The sequence below is a fragment of the Tenrec ecaudatus genome, chromosome 1, assembly GCF_050624435.1.
Source record: "Tenrec ecaudatus isolate mTenEca1 chromosome 1, mTenEca1.hap1, whole genome shotgun sequence".
NCBI classification, from domain to species: Eukaryota; Metazoa; Chordata; class Mammalia; order Afrosoricida; family Tenrecidae; genus Tenrec; species Tenrec ecaudatus.
In genome coordinates, this window is record NC_134530.1 from 252,700,112 (window position 1) to 252,720,439 (window position 20,328).

At 42.1% G+C, this 20,328-nt stretch overlaps 1 protein-coding gene across 2 annotated transcripts; it reads right to left on the reverse strand.

Moving 5' to 3' along the window:
* Positions 1–3,372: 3,372 nt before the first annotated feature.
* HNRNPU (heterogeneous nuclear ribonucleoprotein U) lies at positions 3,373–12,850 on the reverse strand. 2 transcript variants are annotated; one of them, XM_075531292.1, is made up of 14 exons: positions 12,005–12,850; positions 10,955–11,066; positions 10,794–10,867; positions 8,841–8,980; positions 8,326–8,425; positions 7,792–7,904; positions 7,128–7,391; positions 6,851–6,970; positions 6,429–6,557; positions 6,044–6,212; positions 5,511–5,765; positions 5,047–5,231; positions 4,665–4,736; positions 3,373–4,227 (listed from the first exon to the last, which is right to left on the reverse strand). In XM_075531292.1, exons 1-14 carry the CDS (start codon positions 12,633–12,635, stop codon positions 4,174–4,176), a joined length of 2,418 nt encoding a protein of 805 aa, XP_075387407.1. In that variant the 5' UTR covers positions 12,636–12,850; the 3' UTR covers positions 3,373–4,173. The 2 variants fall into 2 exon arrangements, with proteins under 2 accessions (XP_075387407.1, XP_075387398.1); XM_075531283.1 differs by having other exon boundaries at positions 11,948–12,850.
* Positions 12,851–20,328: the final 7,478 nt, after the last annotated feature.

A 20,328-nucleotide genomic window follows, 5' to 3' on the forward strand; every position in this document is an offset into this window, starting at 1 on the left:
ACATCAGAAATTTATGGGAATTCTCCCTCATATATCCTTAGTGTTTAATTATTTCCTACTTAACTAAAGACAGGTCTAATATCGAGCTTCCCCAACTGGCACATGTATTAAAAAAAAAACGTAGAGGCATCGTTTATAATTTCACTACTATAAAAAACTAATGCCAAGGTAATATGATGGGGTAATAAAAAGCGATTCAAGTTTTTTTAAAACCGTTGAGGAATAAGTACAGTACTGTGGCTCACGTTTCAGAATTTGAGGGTACATTCGGAAAAAGTTGGTAATTTAATGCAGCAAAGGTACTAGAATGAAGTATCCTCAATGTTTAAACTTATGCTAGGGGTGATTAAAAACCAATGCAAATGAACTACCAATTGAAATACATCTTCTAGAAGCTAGAGGACAGGCAACGCACCCCCAAATTTTCTCCACCGGGGAAAAAATCCATCCACATCTTGAGGGGTAGTTTTTAACTGGTTAGGCTGACAATTGACAAGTGGTTCCACATGGATTAAAACTGCTATGAAGCAGTTAATATAGATCCTGCTCAGTTTACGTAATTTTTGAATTGCTCAGCTGTAACTAACTACAGGTGTTGAGGATTTTTTTTTGGGGGGGGTGAGAGGACGCTTCTTTTATATAAGTGTGTAAATGCTTTCACCAAGGTAGTCACAAATTCAATATACCACATACTCAGGGTTCTTGAACAAAGACTCAAAATATTTTGACTTGGGGATAGGAAGCAAGCTCACATTTAACCTTCCGTTTCATCTTCTGGAATTAGGTTCAATGTGGGAGGGCTGTACATTTGCTGTAAACTGCATCCACTTCACCCCCCATCCCGAAGACACTTTATGACTGTGTAGGAATGTAATTATGGAAACATCTTGAAGATAGGCCTTTACATCCAAAGGTGTCCGGGTGGCAGATTACATGTTGCCTAACTGCAAGGTCAGCAGTTTGAACCCACTAGCCATTCATTCAGCAGTAGAAAGACATGGCTGACTGTACCTATAGTCTCACAAATCCTAGTGAGCTCTGCCATGCTCAGGTCAGAATAGCAATTGATTCAAAGGTGGTGGTGGGTTTGGTTATGCCCAGCTAGTAACAGAAATCAAGCCTTAGGACTATTGGAAACCGAGAGAAAGCTTTGACAGCTTTTCAGTAGTCGTATTTATTCCAGACTTAACTTTTACTATATATGTGCAGAACTACAACTGTCTTGTGTCTGAAACCGCAATTCCACTATGCCTGGAAACCAACTGAAATGTAATGGTGTAACTGAATCCATAATAGAAATGATCCTAGAATTTGTATTAGCAAAACTTCCGATGACTCAATCCCCAAATTCTGAGTGAACATGAACTGACCAGTGTTAGGTGGCTTACTTCTTTGAAGAAATTTGTTTTTATGAAGCTTTAATATTGCTAGTGTTCTAAAGAACTCTAAGGTTATAGTTTTATAGGCATTTTCAGGTAGGATCTACCCCAGGGAAATGAAGTTATCTTTATAGATGAATACTGCTTTCTTAATTTTGATGCCTAGTTGATAAAGTGCTTCATTTAAAGTTTTCTTGCCACCAGGACAACTGAAGTCTTAAACACTGGTTATGACTTTCTAGGTCAAAGCCAGTCAATATAAAACCTCTAAGTATACAAACTATGTAGATATAAATCTAGTGATCAACTGCCAGCAACAAAGAAAACTTCCCGCACTCCATGATTTACCCATTTCTATCCTGCAACACTTGAAATTTAGTTCTTTCCTAACTCCATGTTTTCATACTATGGACAGCTGACCTTCAATGCAACTCAGGAAGGTTACACTGATCATGCCATACTTTCTCGTGAAAGCACCTTATTTTGAGGTATGTTTTCTCAAGGCTTTACACCTCACTTTTTCCCATTTATTCTCAACTGTTTTGTTTGCTTTGCCTTATCAAGGGATTTAAGAGTTGAAAGGGCAAGTACCCAAGCTTCTCATTCACAGATCTTACTCTGGACCACCATTTCTTAACTTCCATTTTTCTGTTTATTACTTGGTGTTTCCTTTAAACTTTCCTAGGAGTTTTCCCTCTATACCTGTCTAGGCAATGTTAATTCCAATTATAAACCCTTTCCTCAAAACTTTGTTCTTGAGATTAAGTACTTTTACCTAATTCATTCCTCCTCCCAAACTCTAGGCAGTACATACCCACATATTCTACCTAAATAAAAATGTTACAATGTATCCCTTAAATCACTGAACTAGAACGTATAAAGCAAGGCTAATGTTTAGTTTATTTTTTCACTTGGGCGAAATAGATCTCTCCTAATTATGTACACTGAGAAAACTAGCTCATGTCAATGGTTGATAGAAAATGCTAACTTCTGAAACACTACCTTATTTCTTTGCTAATTACAGAACTAGCCATTGCTTCAAGGTTTCAAATCAATCACCATCTAAACTCCAGCTTGTAAGAAAACTGAGTATGACAAAAAAGTGACTTTAAAATGGTTATAACAAATAATTATCTAAGCAATTAGAAACAATCAACCTAAACTTACCAAAATCCTAAAAGAACCAACAATAAACTAGATTGAAGTCAAATTTTAGTTCTACAGTTTGACTCCTGATTCCTCACTTCAGTGAGGGGCCTTTAGAAGATTTTAGAATATTAAGTGTTCTGTGCAAACCCAATAAATTACAATTAGGGGATCTAATGTTATTACATATCTACATTTAAGTTAGCAGTGTTGTGTAGTAGTGAAATCAATTGACTGGCTTCTAAAAGCATCTATTCCCAGAGTTTTATGTATTACATATATATATATGTCAGTCAGTTGAGGACAGCCAATATTAGCATTGTAAAGATGATAAACTTGAGTGATAACTTCTCCCAGCCAGTACCTTTTCCCCTCCTTAAATGTTAAATCTGGGGCGGGGGAGGGGAAGAATTCAACTTTTACTTCATAATGCTATTGTCAGTATACATTTAAGTTTTTAAAACCTAAATGTTCCATGTACAGAGTAAATAAGCTGTCCAGAATGCACACACTAATAAAATTCTCCTCTTGGGAGTTGTAAAGGGATTTTGAACCTTGATGGCGAGAATCCCAAAACAAGAGTAAAATGAATTTATTTTATTGCAAACAAACGTCTAAATTAATTCTCCACCCACTTTCTTTAGAAAGAAAAGGAAATCAGCAGGCTAAGGAGATACCCATTCGAGAACTGACATGATTAAAAATTTATAAATGGGTGACTCACAATTTCAATAGCTTACAAAGATGGTGGAGTTAACTACTACAAGCACACTAGTAATACAATATTTTGTGGGAGAAGGGCATACAGACATAGCTAACTTCATATAGATCCCATTAGACAACTGGATTTACAACAAGTTTTTGTTTAATAAGAAATGGGCAAAGCCAGCTTTCTTTTCAGAATCAAAATGCAGAACAAATGGAAAAATTATGGTATTTAACCTTCACAAGTTTGAACCTCCACAAGTAACGCAACCAAGGTTTACATTTTTAACAGCCCTTCTACATACACTCCATCTCCTCTATCTTGGTTCTAAGTTTTATCTTCAGTTTCAATTATGCCAATTCTGTTGCTATTTAAAAAGTGTGTCCCCCAGTTATTGTCAGGAACTATTGTTTAGCTTATCCCCTTCCAGGCTCCCCACCAAACTACAGAGAGGATGGAGTGTAATCTGAGCAGTACAGAGTCTTGTGCAATTCATGAGGACCACTTAGTCCGTACATGAATCTGGTTGCTAACATTTCTATTATACTGTGACAATGACTCCCGGCTGTTATTCTCTGTGAGAAAAGGGGGGGAGTAAATTCTTAATAAAAGACACCAGGTACAAAGCAACATTTTACTTCTCTTGTGATAAAAAAAAAAGTCACATTTTACAGATAAAATGTAGAACCCTGAAATACTGACACATTCTCTTTATCGTGCACAATGCTGAGGTTCTCTTACGATTCACTTTAAAACTGCAATTAAAAATGTACAAAAAAGAAAAAAGAAAGGGGGGGAAAATCAACCCACAAAGCTTCTAAAAAAGGAACCCGCAGGCACTTCCTCTTGTGGAATGTTTAAAAAGTTAGCCTACTAAAGAAAACAGTCGACTTCTTGTGAAGGTTTTGGAGAAATATGTATCAGTTCGTTTTATTTGGGTATTCAATAATATCCTTGGTGATAATGCTGACTCCATGGCTTCTGACCCCAGAATTGCTGTAAAAGAAAATTTGTTTTTTTAAAGAAAAAACATCAATAAGCCACTCAAATTGCTTTTAGGAAATGACAATGAATCTAACTCAGAGTAATTGCTGCAAACAAATTTATAGCTGTCATACATCTGATTTCTATCAAACCAGGTTTAGTTTGTATTAATTCCCAATATATCTGTATACATATTACAAAAGAAGCATTTAACAAGATTTGGTTAGTTTACACAATTATAGCTAGTAGTAACAAAAACCATTACATATTAAATAAAGCTTTCAAAGTCTTAAGTTATAGCAAACTTCAATCTATTTGATTATAGGTATAGCTACAATTCACACCTTGTCCTATCACACTTACAAACACTTCATTCACTGAACAAGATCTTTCAAGACTGGTTCCTATGAACTCAAAATACAATTAGAATACATTAAGAAATTACTTACACCCTGCTGCCACTGGTTGTAGCCCTGAGATTGATTTTTGTAGCCACGATTATTTCCTCGTCCTCTGAAGTTCTACAAAAAATAAAATTCTTTCAGAATTCTAAGCACAATAATTAGGATTTGATTGGCGACTATCAGAAACGGTCAGGTTGCGGATAGCACTAATAAGAAAACTGGAGACCCTATACTGTTTTTTAATTTATTGGTTTTGTTTTCTAATTAGTATAACCTGAAACGCAAAATCACAAACTGGGACCATTTTACTGTTGTTTTTCTAATGTCAATGCATGCACATTTCTTAGAATTATGGCTACACAACTTGTGCCCAGAACTCTTCAGATCAAACTAGAATGATCGGTTAGAAGGATCTTAATGCTATTACCTGGTTATAGTTCCCTCTGTTGGGCATTCCACCTCTGTTGTAGTTCCCTCTGTTTGAATAACCACCTCGGCTTGGGAAAACAGGGCCCCGGGGGTAGGGGTAGCCGATTCCGCCACTTCCACCACCTCCACCACCTCTCTGCGGCATATTACCCCTCCTATTATATCCACCACGATTCCCAGGAGCTAAAAACAAGACAAATTTAGTTTAATAATGTTTGCATCTACTTACATTCCTTCCACACTATTCATTTCAGGAAAAATAAAGACAAATAATTTTAACAAATTAAATCAATTGACGTAATTTGATAGTGACAACCAGTAATTTAGCGTCTATTATCAAGTCACAATTTAAGTTTATTATTAAACATATAAGCCGAACATTGCATTAATGTTATGGAATCCAATGCTAAGATTATTTTCATGTTTCCATCTTAGACCAAGTAAGACTCAAATTTAACTTGCCTCCCCCTCTGAAGTTTCCTCCACGCATATTGAATCCTCCACGTCCTCTATGGCCACCACCTCTATTAAATTGGTTTTTGCCACTCTTATTCTTATTGCTCTTCTTTGAGCCAGTGTTTTGTTTCTTTTCAGGTGGAAGAGCCTTTTTGCTCTCTTCCTTATATTGCTCCAAAAGCTTTTGGGCTTCCTCTTTCTGAAGTTCAACATAGGTTATTTCATCAAAGCACTCAGCTACTTCTGGCAGTGTAAAGTTTCCTGCAGGAGTAAAGAAATAGCTTTAAAAAAAGCCATCAGACACCCACAATCCCAGACACAATTTCTGAAAGGCTTATTCTTTTAAAACATGTCACATAGTATGTCTACTCATGGCTAAACATTCTCTGCTGCACTTCTCTCCCCCAACAAGCTGCCAAGCTCTCAAACACATTCTGTATTTACTATAGTTAATACAATTTGACATACAGACAAGTAATGCTACGTTCACAGGTATAAAGTATAAACCACGTAAAGCATCTTAATGTAGTATTTCATGCCTTTCATTTTGAGAACAGCGTGTTCTGGGAGGTCTTTTCCTTCTACTTCTGCTTTCTTCTGTGTTCTCTGCTTATAGTCTTCATCTTTAGGGCAAACTACTACAGCTTTTCGTTGGAAGCCTGCAAACAGGCACATTTTTCTCCTCTGGGCAGCAGCAGACACATTAGTCTGGGGGGTAAAGGGTAGATTAAAAAAGGGTCATAATATAATAAGCTTGATTTGACCCATTTAACACTTAAAGCAAAACAAAAAACCCTACTCATGTTAAATCTTAAAAGTTATAATTGATTCCCTAATTTTGTAACCCCAACCACATTTCAAAAGCTTATTAAATTCATATCACACCAAGCCTGTACTCTAAAATTCGAAGTCCCAACAACATACCTGATCCAAAATGAAATTTCTCTTCTTACGGGCAGCAATCTCAATAAATTTCCCAAGACACTGTGGGGCTCTCTGCAACAGTGTGTTCAGTTTCCCAGTATCTGCCATTTGCTTCTTAAAACCTGCCACCTGTTTTAAAATTTAAAACAATCCAAAAAAATTTTTTTAAACAATCCATGAACAGGCTTTTGATATTTTAAATGTTACAAATCAAACTTATGACCAGCTTAGGGCTAACATGGCAAACAATGAAAATTAAATACTGCCTTTTCTCATTTTATCATTTAAGATTCTTGTAATCTGTTGCCTATTATCCAAGACATCTATTGAAGGCAGGTTCCTTAGTTTAAAAAAAACTACTCTCATTTAACTTTGTTCCAACTCCCACCTCCCTCCATGGTGCCTTTTATTTTTTAACTTACCATCATTTTATCCATAATGGTATTTGTCCCAAGAATGTTGTATTTACCAGGATTTTCTGCAGCATGTTTAGTAACCCAGGTAGTTTTTCCTGCTCCTGGCAAGCCAATCATCATCACAACCTAAAATGCAAATTTTATTATTAGGGTCACCTGGTAATTCATGTATTTGCAACCATACAGTCAGATTATAATTATCGAAGTTTTCATGGCACTCACACCATTAATTTATTTCAGTGCTAACAATGTACATATAGAAGATTGCTACAAAACAACATACTTCACAATCCTTCTTTTCTTCAGGGCCTTTTGGTCCTCTCACTCGATCCTCTAAAGGAACATTCTGGATAAAAGTATAATCTTCAGGAATTGGGAAATATGGCTTCTCCTTTTGACCAAAATTAAATTCAACTGCACAGTTGTGGCAGAGAACATGTGGGAAGAGCGGCCGTCCGGCAAGAACTTCCTTACTGATTTTGAAGGCAACACCAAGATCTTGTCCATTCTTAGCATAGGAGAGTTCCACTTCATCGCTTTCGAAGTTCTGTTAAGTAGAAAAGTTTTACTGTGCTTCCTCTAGGTTTCTGTAACTTCTAATTCAAACAGTGCAATTTACACTCTGGAAAATAGCTCAAGTTTCTGACAGTTTTAAACAATGACGTTTACCACATATTATCAAGAAACATAGGATTTGCCCTAGTAGACTACGTCTTCCAGCCAACTTTAAGCTTTGATGACTCAAAATGAGTCCTCCCCCCACTTTAAAATGCTTTGTTTTCCAAGCTTAACTTCACTTTTATTATTATCAGTTAGTACAAGAATGTATATTGCTAGTACCAAACATTAGCACTGGCAGCACTGGGGAGGAGATAAACCATCCAGTTCAAGTAACTGGTAGCTAAAATAATTGTATACAAAGACTGCAATTTTTAAGCAAGACTTACAGCAAAGCATGTTATCACATCATTTTCATCAAACTTCTCTCCATAATCTTCGGTCTCACAATTGCAGGTTTTTATTCCTTTGAGCGAGTACCCATAAGAAAACTCTTCTTCACCTAAACAATTTATTATCATGAGGTGGGTTTTCCAAAGTAAGACAATCACAGCTTATTACTTTTATCTTTAAAAAATGCAGGGCACAAGAGCAACAATGATATTACCTAATATTCTTTTGACCTCTCAACCGTATTTATGCCCCCCAAACAAGATGGAATTGCTATGAGTGCCACGTGGACATATACTTTTACCTAGCTGACAATTTAAATTGCCTGCCATAGAAAGTTGGGTCATAAAACTTAAGTAATCATAAAGGGGGAGGAGGGAAGCAGTTTTAAGCAGTCTATTAAATGTATTATTCACCTCTAAGTTATTATTAAACTAGCTAAAGACAGCAGAAAAAAACATTGAATTGACACCAATGTAGCTAATACTAACACCCCTAACATTCAAAAAGCCAATTTCCAAATAAAACTTTACCAAGTAACATTCCACTTGTGGTAAGTGACCAGCCAATTCGAACTTCATGAATGTCAATATCTTTCGTATATAAATGCCTTACTGGGATCTTCTCTGTAACCTTAAAAGTCAAATAGAAAGAGATTAAACTCTGAACCATGAAACACAAACCCCTTGAATCCTGGCCTGTTATTTGGTCCAAGGGTAACTAACAGTGCTCTCCCTAAGACAAGACACCTCTTTATCCCTGCCCTGCTCCCACACTACACCAAAAATTTGATGGAAATCTAAGGGTGTATAAACTCAAATGGAAAAGATAAAGAATGGTGTGTTCACATTTCTAAGGGCAGCAAATATTAAAAGATATCCAAAATCCTTAACCGTGGCAGCCTGAAAAAAAGGAGCACACTAAAAAATGCCTGGCTTATAGATGAGTCTCTCCTAATGCATGCAAACCTTAAACTTTGTTGACAATCTTAAGTATTAGGAAAATAGGATGTTTAAGGTTTTTTAACATCACACAACTAGCATTTTACCTTCATCTCAAAACAAACTTTTCCCTTTGAAACACCGTAAGATGCTCTTCCACCAGCCCAAAGAAAAGCAAAACTCTCCATAGTAAGGGAAGAAGCACTGAGGCGATCTCTCGATATTTTAAAATGCAGATCACAATTATCTGTAATTATACAAAATAATCTGTTAGAGCCTTTTGGTGTCACTAAGCATTATTTGCTACGCAGACAAAATTGTTACTTTTAAATATAAGCTGCATAAGCCTTTTTACACAGAACATGCTTTTCAAATTTTTAATTTAAACCCCACTCCCACCAATGTCACTTGAGCTGAAGCATAAACTGCATCTAAATCATGTAATGCCAAGGTTTTAAATGTGTTTTAAACATGTAATCAAGAGAATGTGACATTTATACATACCTGCTCTGCTCTTTACCTTGATACAGAGGCAAGTAGTAGAGGACAGCAGGAAATCAACCAGGCTGGGTTTACAAGTGGCACAATAAACCGAAAGGGAGGTCATAGCCAAGTGTTTTTAAACAGGAGCAAGAGCTCTTGAGCTTGTCCTCGAACTTTAACAGCGCCCTGTAAGCCCCAATCCTAAAACTTGAGAGGCAATCTCCATATACAAAGTATAACCCTGGCCTAACGCAGTTAATACTACAAGCCCTCTATGAAGGGGCTTGCCTGTTTAGTCCATCATGAGAGGGATTACCCAAAGCTTCCTTAACCTAGCTATCTTTGTGGGTCACTGTCTTATTAGCATGCATCCTAACCAGAGTGAGAAAGTCCTTTTCTGAATGATACTAGTGCTACAATTTGTAATTCTGAAGTCAAATTTGCTCTAATTACAACATAAAATTTGCATTGTTTACAACGCACCAAATATTGCAGCAATTATATCTCTAATCTAATCGATAGCTCAAATCTTATGTTGTTGGGATTAAATTACCTTCTGAGAACACCTCTTCAATAATTTTAACAGCTTCTCGTGGCATTTTATTTAAGCACTGCACTTTAAGGCAAAATCTTAAAATCTAAGAAAGAACTTATTCATGTTGAGGTTTCCTCAATGACTATCTCCACTGCCCAAAGTGTTAACATTTCCAGTCTTACAAATCTGAATGAAAACATTTTCATGTTAAATTAAGCCTCAATAATCTCCATCTAGGGCAGCCATCCACCTACAGGATAAGTTGATAACTTACCTGCTAACTAGAACTTTCCAAGCTATTTATTCCTACCATCTGTTCTACTCTGCAAGAGCCATGCTGTCAATACTAAACCTGTATTTAACTTTAAAAAATGACGTCTGATAGCCAAGGCCCACTGAACTTTGCAACACTTCCTCATACTGAATTGCAACCCAACTGGGTGAAGTAGCAGTATTTACAGTGCTGCCAATGATACCATTCGGTGCTGAAGAAACTAGTGGCCCAGTGATAGCCCACTGCTGCTGCCCCAGGTCTTTGGAAGAAATCAACTTAGGTTAAAGCAGCAGCTACTGAACTGGAATTGAGAACAAAGAGCAGTTATTGGAAAAGTATCATTACAATCTTGTTATAATAGGGAATATACTTGTGTGCTATTGGAAAGTCATCAGTAAAGACTTAACTAGCCCAAATGGTTCACTTTACATAACTCTACCCAAAAAAGATATCACAGAAGCCAATGAGGACAAGTCATGGACAGTCGTACAAGTTTCCATTAGCTGTAGTCAAAAACTGGCATTTCACATTCCTAACAAAAACATAACATTATAAAGGCTACCAAACTGCTAATGCCTATGAAATTATCAACGCAATCGAGGCGTAACTAAGCATTCAGCTACCAGAATGTAAATATATACCAACTGTCTGTTAAACCTTAAGTTCTCTACACTCTAAGTTCAACAAAATTCTAATACTGTCCCCCTCCCAGAGAGCAGAACCACAGCATCAAGGAGTTGGAGGAAGGGTAAGAACAGGTTCACTTACAAGTATCAAGACAAACCACTGTGTCATCGAAATGCTCATCTTCTTCTTCAACAGGTGGCTGAGGAGATTTGGCCCTGAAAGAGAGAATTGTCTCCCAATAAACTTGTCCCCACCAACGCGGTGAAATGGGGGGCAGGTCAAACTAGGTTAGAATCCTCTACCTGCTGTACTTGTTCTCCTCAATGTACTCAAAGTATCCACGACCATGATCTTCTCGCGGTCTTTTAACGCCTCGCTTTTTATCTCCGCCTTTCTGTTCTGTTTTGCCGTCTCCTATAACACACAATACCTCGTAAGAGAGGAAGGCGCAGAACAAACACGAAACCTTTTCTATTTTGAAGCCGAAAAACAATGGAGTTTCCCGTCCTTTAAAAAAATATGGTTTATAAATGGACCCAATCGATCGCGAATGCAAATAGCGTGGAGTACGGTTCGATACGGCCCCGAAGTGGAGAGATGGCCCGTCCGCTCGGCGACTCGAGGAAGCTAGAGGAGGAGCACGGCGCGCGCGCCAGCCAAGAGCCCACGTGCGACGCAGAGAGTTCAGGAAGGGGGGAGGGGCCGAGACGGGGCCCGCGCGGGCCGCCCCTCCCCCACGGGGCCCGCGCGCCGCGGCCGCATTGTACTGATCTTCCGCACAACTGGGCCCGCCCGGCTCCTCCCGCCGGAAGTGACGTCACGCCCGGCCCTGCGCCCCTTGCACAATACAGCACCAAGAGCCGCCAAAGCGCGCCCGCCCCGGGCCTTCCCCTCCCCCAGCCCTTGGAGACATGTGCCCGCACCGCACGCACGCAGCGCCGAGGCGCCGCCGAGGGCCGACGGGGCTCCCTCCGGGCGCCCGCGCGCGGAGCCCCCCTCCCCCCGCAGCGGCAGCTGCACCAGCTCTCCAGCCACATAATGGAGGCGCTGCGCCGCCCCCGTCACACGCGCGCGCTCACCCCGGGCCCGAGGCCTCCCGGCTAATCCGGGATTCCCCGCGCCCCCTCCCCCACCAGGCCAACCCCTGGCCAGGCTGCGCGCCTCCCTCGGGCCCACCCCCCCCGCAGGGTCCCCCGCCCGCGGCTCCCTCCCCCCGGCGGGGCTCCGGCAGGCCTGGGGCACGGTCCCCTCCGCGCGGGCCTCCCGCCGCGCGCAACGTACAACGCAGCACTCACCCGCCGCCGGAGCCCCGGGGCGACCGCCGCCTCCGCCGCCTTCCGCCTTCTTCTTACCTCCGGCCTGCTGTTGGCCCTGCCTCGACCCGGGCGGCGCCACCGTCACCGCGAACAGCGAGGTGGGGCCGCTGCTTTTCCCCGCGACCTCCTTGGCGGCTCCGCGCTGCTGTTGGGGCTGTTGCTGTGGCGTCGCCGGCGGTTGAGGCTGCTGCTCGCCATGCCCGTTCTCGTCTCCCGCGCCTTCCTCCTCGTCTCCGAGCTCATCCTCTCCCTCCTGGAAGCCCTGATCGTCGCCGTTCTCGTCTTCCGAGGCGGCCTCCTCCTCTGTAGGGCCCGAGTTGGCCGCCCCCGCGGCCCCGTTCTCTTCCCCTATCTCCATCTGGTCGCCATCCAGGGCGGCAATGCCTTCTTCCTCGTCTTCCTCCTCCTCCTCGTCGTCGTCGCCAGCGGTTGCGGCCTCTTGCTCTAGGCCTGCGCCGGAGCGCCCGGCGGAATCCCCGCCCAGGTCTAGGCTGCCGTTCCCGGGCTCCATGGCGGGGCGGCCCCCGGCCTCTTCGTCATCTAAGGCGGCCTGGAGTCGCTCCATGAGTTCGGCCTTGAGGCCCTTGTCAGAAAGGCGCCGCTTCTTGAGCTCCTCTTTCAGCTCCGACACCTTCAGCTTTTTTACATTCACGGGCGAAGAACTCATCGTGAGAGGCCCGATTCACCGAGAGCTGTGGCGGCTCAAACTCGGCTCCGCTCACACGGCCACTGGCGGCGGCTGCTGCGGCTGCTCCGAGGCCCGGGCGGCGGCTGCGGCGAGAGGTGGGCTCGTGCTGCAGAGATGACCCGCCTGGTGTCGAACGGCGCCAATTCCTTTCACCGAGTTCGCGAGGGAGACGCGGAGACTCGCCTGGCGCGAGCGAGCACGCAACGTCCTCTCGCAGGGGCGGCGCCGCGCACGTAATATAGCCGCCCCGCCCCCCGCCGCTTACGGTCGCGCTGCGCAGCCGAGGAGCCGAGCGCGCCCGCGCTCAGGGCCGGCTTCATTACCGTGCTTCCTCCCCGCCCCCACGCCGAACCCTGAGCTGGGAGCGCGGCGCCGGCCGCGCAGGGCGCTGCCAATTGGGACTTAGCAAATGGAGGAGAAGGGAACTGCCTTTCGGTTAAACCGATCTGCTGCAACACCGATTGGCCTTTCTGGCTCTCGGGTGGCAATTCTCAGTTTGCCTTTTGCTTCTCCGGGCTGGAAGCTACTTTTATCCACATGGGTTCAGCCCTCAGCGTGTGGCATGTTCAACTCAGAGCCCCCATCTTTCCTTCCATTTTAAGTTTGCCTTCGTATGTGTGTATTACTGCTTTTTGTTTAAAACGACTTCACATTTGACTTCGATATTCGTTTGCCCGGCACACATGACCAAATTATTGTGTACAGGGAGGGGATCCGGAGAATCCGTCTAAATGTTTGGCTTTGCTAATTGGAATTTGAGTTCCAAAGGGCGAGGGCCAAGCCTGCCTTTGTCTCTCTATCACCCCTGGGGTGGGGTTGGGCGATAGAGACTTCAGGAACCTCGAATGCACAGAGTGCATTACAGGGCATTGGAGGGACAGCGATTCCCGTGGTTTTAATAGCCAAAGTTCTTTAACCAAATCACAGATGGCGTTTTTCAGTTTCCTCCATATACCAAAAATTCGGATCTTCTATAATAATTATTCTGCCCAGCTTAGAACTTTGTTAGCAGTCAAGAAGTCCCAGCAGTTAACACTGAAACGCACCCACGTTGCTTCTATTCCTACTCATATAAAAATAGCCTTGACCAAATTATGGTAAAACTGTAAAAGCTCATGAAAAATAAAAGGGCCAAGATTTTGTCAGACAAACAAAAACAGACTTAATTCCTGAAAATAAATGTTATTTTTGTTGTATATTAGTTTCCTTTTCTCTTAACATGTTTTTGAAGTCTTACATAGAGACTTTAGATTTGTGATACAAGTGAACATCTTAAAATCCCAGAGAATCTGCACCTGGACCAGCCAGTGCTCTTCCCTTTTCTGATTAAGGAAATTAGTTACCCCCACTGTGAGTTGCTTCTAGCTCGCACAAAACATGCCCTCCATGGTAACCTGAGGTTCGCAAGCATAGAAATGTATACTTGAATTTCTCTCAGCATGCTGGTATAATTGAACTAGTATGATTAAATAAAGTTCCGGTTTGGTGGCTGATAAGCATGTATTTCTACATGTGTGCATATCCAATGATGTATTAACATGAAATTATGCAAGTTGAAAATATATAAGGTGCAGTACTGGTTCTTCTCGTTTCAACTTAACTGAGGTGGTAAGGATTTCAAACTCACTGCCATCAAGTTGATTCCAACTCATAGTGACCCTATAGAACAGTAGAGCTGCCCCTATAGGTTTCCAAGACCGTAAATCTTTATAGGAGCAGAAAGCCTCACCTTTCTCCAGTGGAGAGACATGGTTTCAACCCACTAGGCCACCAGTGCTCCTCCCCAAAGTAAGCTTCCAAATAGTGTCCCAAACTCATTTTAGTCTTTGAAGCGTATGCACAAGGCACAACGTGGAATCTGAACACTTTGTTCAGAAAATGGTAAGAGGAAGACAGGGTTCTTAGACATTCACATACTAGATAATTATCCTTTTCCCAAGTCAAGGGTAAATACAGTCATTGTGATGGCCCTTTAAATACTGCTTGCATTTTTAGATATTAGTGAGATGAAAACAGTTTCCATTTAACTGGAAAAAGCTAAATTACAAAAATAAAGTTTGTATATACAAATATAATTTTATAGTAGTTTATAGTAGTCAATTATGACAGTAAACAAGAACTACAACTTCATGTACCCATTAAGAGGTTCCATGGCTTTAATCTCAAATAGGTCTGTAGATTTTGAGAGCTGGCTGGAGGCTGAAAGCCATCTTAACTCTGCTGGTTTTACGGACAAGGAAACTGCGGCCTTTACTTCCACGTCAATGCTTTTTCACTTCATCTGGCAGCCTTAGACAACATTTGTAAGGACTTTTTCAAAACACACAAAGAATCACCAGCTTACTGTTAACTTTTGTATAAAGAAATCTGTAAGGAGAGCCTTACTGGAGATGAAGTTCAGACCAGGGCAGGGGAGGCGGCACTGATGTTTCTCTTGGTTGTTGTGGCAGGTACTTTAGGCCGGATTGACTAAAAAGACAAATTCCACCCCACCCCACCCCCAAAAAGGAAACAAATCCATTAGCACATAGATGTTTTTAAAAGAGCTTTATTTCAAGGAGTAATTATACATCATGAAGATATCCCTGCCCAGTCCAACTCAAGTCCATAAGCCCAATATTAGTCCTTAAGTCTGTCTGCAGACTCATAGCCACATGCAATGATGCAGAAACAGGAAGATCGCCGGCTTGTGGGTGCAAAGTCTTGTGGATCCAGTGGCAGTGGACGCATCTCAGCATCTCTGTAGCTCTGGCAGCACCTGGAGTCAGCCAGCAGAAAGGTGAAGACAGAGAGGAGGGGAGGTTCCAAGGGGCCCTCCTTATGAGAAGACCACACCCACAGAAGACACCATCTGGCTATGACCTGACTGACAGTTTGAATAGGACCCTTACACTTTTATATATCTTCACATTGACATGAAGTTATGTAACTACCACAGTGGGCAAGTGAGGAGGAGCAACATCACATCCGGAAGGGAACCTAAGGGGAGAATAAACCTGATTTTATATTCTTGGGTAGACACTATGAGTATATTTCTACTCAACCCTTGGTGAACCGCACCATGAACTAAGTACTAATATGACTTTAAGTACTGGCCCTACAGGCTACATAGCATCTTCCCAATGGCCACACCAGAAGGACACATTGTAGAAGCCCAAGTGAAAAAAGTGGGCCCTATCTCAAAACTACCCGTACCCTTGGACTTCGGACAGAAACATTCCGATGGGAGAAGAAGCAAAGGATGGCCACCCCTAGACTGTGGAAATGGCCTTCATCGGACCTTGGGTGGGACCCCTGGTTTAGTGAGTGTCCAGTGAAAGGGGGATCCAGAACCACCATATATTTAGTACCTCAATGCTCCCCTTGCATTAATATGACAGATTTTCATCTGTTAGGCAAGGATCTGCACTTGTAAGAAATTATACAGGAAAAATTTCCCCTAGAACGAACCTCCATGCTCAGTGTAAACAGCTCAATCAATTAAGAAATCAAGCTGTACAGAGCTCAAAGTTGGTCTATACTCCAATAAATTCATATCAACAGTACCTTAGATTCTATGTCATTGGATAAATTATTGACATTTAAAATATAAAACGAGCATTCTCTTAAAAAAAGTTGTATATACATCATCACAATCAGCTCTAATGCTCCCTCCCTCCTCCTGAATTCATTGTTTACTCCCCAAATCCCCTAACCCTTCCCACCCCCAACCCCCTCCAGGTCGCCTTAAACCAGTGGTTCTTAACCTGTAGGTCATGACCCCTTTGGGGGTTCAACGACCCTTTCACGGGGGTCGCCTGATTCATAACAGTGCAAATAGTACAGTTATGAAGTAGCAACAAAAATAATTTTATGGAAGGGGGTCACCACCACATGAGGAACTGTATCAGAGGGCCGCGGCGTTAGGAAGGTTGAGAAGCACCGCCCTAAACAATTGCCTCATTTACTGTCTCTATGCATCCATGCCTCTGTGCTTCCCAGACTGGGAAGCCCGACAGAAACAATAAGAAACAGAAGCAACATAAAACAGCAAGAAGAAAACAATAACCACATAAAGTGTAGGAAAGAAAATACCTTTTGGAGGAGAACTTGGGAGAGATCTAACAGAGAGTCGCAGGAAAAGAGACCTTTGCATGATGCCGAGCAGTCTCTGCCAGGCCGCATGGTCGGGAGGAATCCTATGGGTGCCGTGTAAAACCTGGAACTTCTTCTAACGCTCATTAAACTCACTTGGATCATGGGGGGGGGGGGGGGGGAGAGAGAAAGAAAGAACGAAAATACCACCATCAATCAATATTTAAAAAGCCAGAGAAGAAATTTCTGTTGTGGAATAAGTGAGAAATATTTGAGCCTAGAGCAAATTCATACTGGGTCAAGTGTTTTGATCCACCATAATCAAGTTTACAATAATCTCTGTCTGATAGTAGAGCTGTTCGAGTCCCTCACCTGTGGCTACAGGGGATCTGCCAGAGACGTAATCTGACTAGATCCTCTGCAGATGAATTTTGGGCTCCCACTGTCCTCCAAAGCCTTCTACAATTTGGGTGGTGAAAATTTAAGCTCTGATCCTTTCCCTTCATCGTATTTGGATTTTGTTATTGTCATCTTTGGATCACACAGGCTGATGTGTTTCTTCCATGTGGACTTAGTTGATGCCTCCCTTAGATGGCTGCTGTTTGAATATACGCCTTTAAAACCCCAGACACCATTCCACTTGATAGCCGGGCACCATCCCCTTTCTTCACCACACTTTGCTGCAGCAACCTTCTCTTCAGTGATATCTTCGTGAAGGGGAGTATCAAGCAGGGCCATGTTATAAGAACTAATTCATCTTGGATTGGGGCGAGAATTAAGTGGGAGCCCAGTATCCATCGGTTTGTCCAGGGTTATAAATTATTCTGACTTATTTGGAGGTCATGTTACAACAAAAACAAAAGCCAACAAGAACAATAGCAACAAAAAACCAAAAACACCCAAAGTCCATCTGCTTCCTTGTTGTATTTGCATATATATACATATATAAACAAGTGTACACCCATATATATATATATATATTTCTACTTTCCTCTTTTTCTTAACGTGGCATTTTATATACTTACCTTCCTGACATGATTGCTGAAGACAAAACAGGTGCATAAGCAAAGTGATAAAGAAAGTTGATGGTGCCCAGTTATTAAAAGATACAGCATCTGGGGTCTTACAGGGTGGTAGTTAAACAAGCAGCCATATAGCAGGGAAGCAACAAAGTCCACATGGAAGAAGCACAGCAGCCTGCGTGATCATGAGGTGTAGATGGGAAGAGGTATCAGAAGTTCAAAACAAGCAACCAAATTGACATGAAGGGGCATGGAACTAGTGGAGATCCAAAACCCACCTGGAAGATAATTGGACAGTCCCTCTCAGAAGAGCCACACAGATGGGATGAAAAATCCAGGGTGGGGTATGGCACTGATAACTATCCTCTAGTTCTTTAATATTTCCCCTTTACTATTATGGTTTTTATTTGTTTTACCTCATTAATCATGTTAGATTTGCATATGTTCATTTGTATATTTAAGATCGTCATTCCGTACACGAAAGCCAAGCTAGATAAGCCTCCTGAAACAGTAACAGGAGTAATTATTCCCTGAGGATAAGGGAAGAGGATAATGGGGGGAATATGGCAAACACCAAAAAAAAAAAACTGTTAAAGGGGAAAAATAATAATAATAAGGGTTCCTGAGTGTTAGAGTCAGGGAGGGAGGGGATAAAAGGGAACTGATATCAAGGAGTTCAAGAAGAAATAAAATGTTTTGAAATTAATTATGGTAGCAATTGTGCAATACTTCTTGATGTGATTGAGCTACAGAATGCTATGATATCTGTAAGAGCTCCCAATAAAATGATTTTTTTAAAATTTTAATGATCAAACATGCTCTCTTGATATAAAATTACTTCTTGATAAAAGCTCTTTCTTATACTCATATGAGTGCCACTGAATTTGTTTCTCTAGTCAACCTGGCTGTGGTAGTCACCTAATCTGGTGTCAATTTAAGGATTAGGAGTGTAGGGATGGAGTCTAGGCTGTCAATCTGGAGATAGCCAATGAGACTTCTGTGTGGGCATGGCCTTCTCCTGAGAATTCTGGGAAATATGGTGCTTCCTCCTTGGAGGTGGAAGACACCCCTCTCTCTCTGCTACTCCCTGGGAGACACTGCAGAAGACAAGCTACATGATGCAACCAGATATCAGAAGCCGGAGAAACCACAGAGAGACCCCTGCCAGCGCTGAGATGCTTACACCACCACTGGACCCAAAGACTTTCTACCCACTGGCTTGTGATCGTCCTGTATTTGGCTTCATTGCATATGTTTCGTGAATCTGAGGAAGACTTTATAGATTGGTACCAGACATATGAGCTAATATCAGACTTAAGGCCTTGGACTGGACTTGGTTGGGATGTTTTCTCAGTGTTCAATTCCTCTTGTACATAAACCTCTCCCTTATATACATATGCGTGTTTATGAATTTGTTTCTCTAGTCTACCCAGATTAACACACTGGCCTAACACAGGAATGATAGGAAATATGACAAAGGGTAAGAAACAGGAGAGATTCAGAGTACTCGTAGTTTTGTGGCACTTTGACTTTTGTCCCTAGTGACAGAGAAGATGTGGAAGAGTTGTTAGTAGAAGCATGACCCCAATGGACAGGGATGCTCACTTGAATAGACTCATTATGAGCTTTAGGAATCATAACCCTATCTACTTAAGTCAGTGGTTCTTAACCTCCCTAATGTCTCCACCCTTTAATACAGTCCCTCATGTTGTGGTGACACCCCCCCAACCATAAAATTATTTTCGTTGCTACTTCATAAGTGTAATTTTACTACTGTTATGAATTGGGTGACCCCTGTAAATGGATCATTTGACCCCCAGAGGGGTTGGGAACCACAGGTTGAGAACCGCTGATTTAAGTCTTTTAAAATTAGGATACCAAATACCAAACCTATTGTCATTGAGTGGATTTTGACTCCGTGTGGTCCTATAAGACAGAGTAGATTTTTCCTTAAAAATGTAAAGGCTGGGGCCGGCTGCAATCTCAACTACATGAACAGGCTCCCCTCCCTATAGAAGAATTCACTTCAGAGGACAACACTGAAGCTACAGCTCAGGGAGAGGGACAAGTCTGATCAGAGCACACGGGAGCAAATGAAGGGAGAGGAAAAGAGGATGGAGCACATACTGACCCACCAACCCCGGAGGACAATATTCCTGCTCAGGGCAGCCAAAGCACAGAGAGGACCATAGGGTGGACCCCACCACCATACTGGACATCCCTCACTGACCCATAACGCTAAGGGGGAGAACACTGGAGACACAGTGCGGGAGTTGCGCCTGCTCTGACCCCACCACACTGAGGCGAAACACTTAGGGCGTGCAACAGAACAGCAAGGGGAGCAGAGCAAGGAAGTCCCCAGGGAATACCCAAACCAGACTTTGGGGCCAGGGCATGGCACCCCATCAGACTCGACTGGAAAACACTCCTAAAGGTCAACAAACAGACCTTGAACTTTTTACAGGCTTTCCTTTTTTTTGTTGTTGTTAATTTGTTATTGTTGTTTTGATTTCTTTCGTTGCTTTGTTTTGCTCTGTCCTGTTTTTTTGTGCATATTATTATCTCTGCAGGTCTAT

Bases quoted from the DNA above. Each gene is read 5' to 3' on its own strand.
- HNRNPU (XM_075531283.1), bottom strand. From the start codon at position 12,635: ATGAGTTCTTCGCCCGTGAATGTAAAAAAGCTGAAGGTGTCGGAGCTG. The intron at 8,981-10,793 runs GTAAGTGAACCT...GTATAATTACAG, and splicing joins AGTGGTTTGTCTTGATACTT to ATAATTGTGATCTGCATTTT. The intron at 4,737-5,046 runs GTAATAGCATTA...TATTTTTTGTAG, and splicing joins ACAGAGGGAACTATAACCAG to AACTTCAGAGGACGAGGAAA.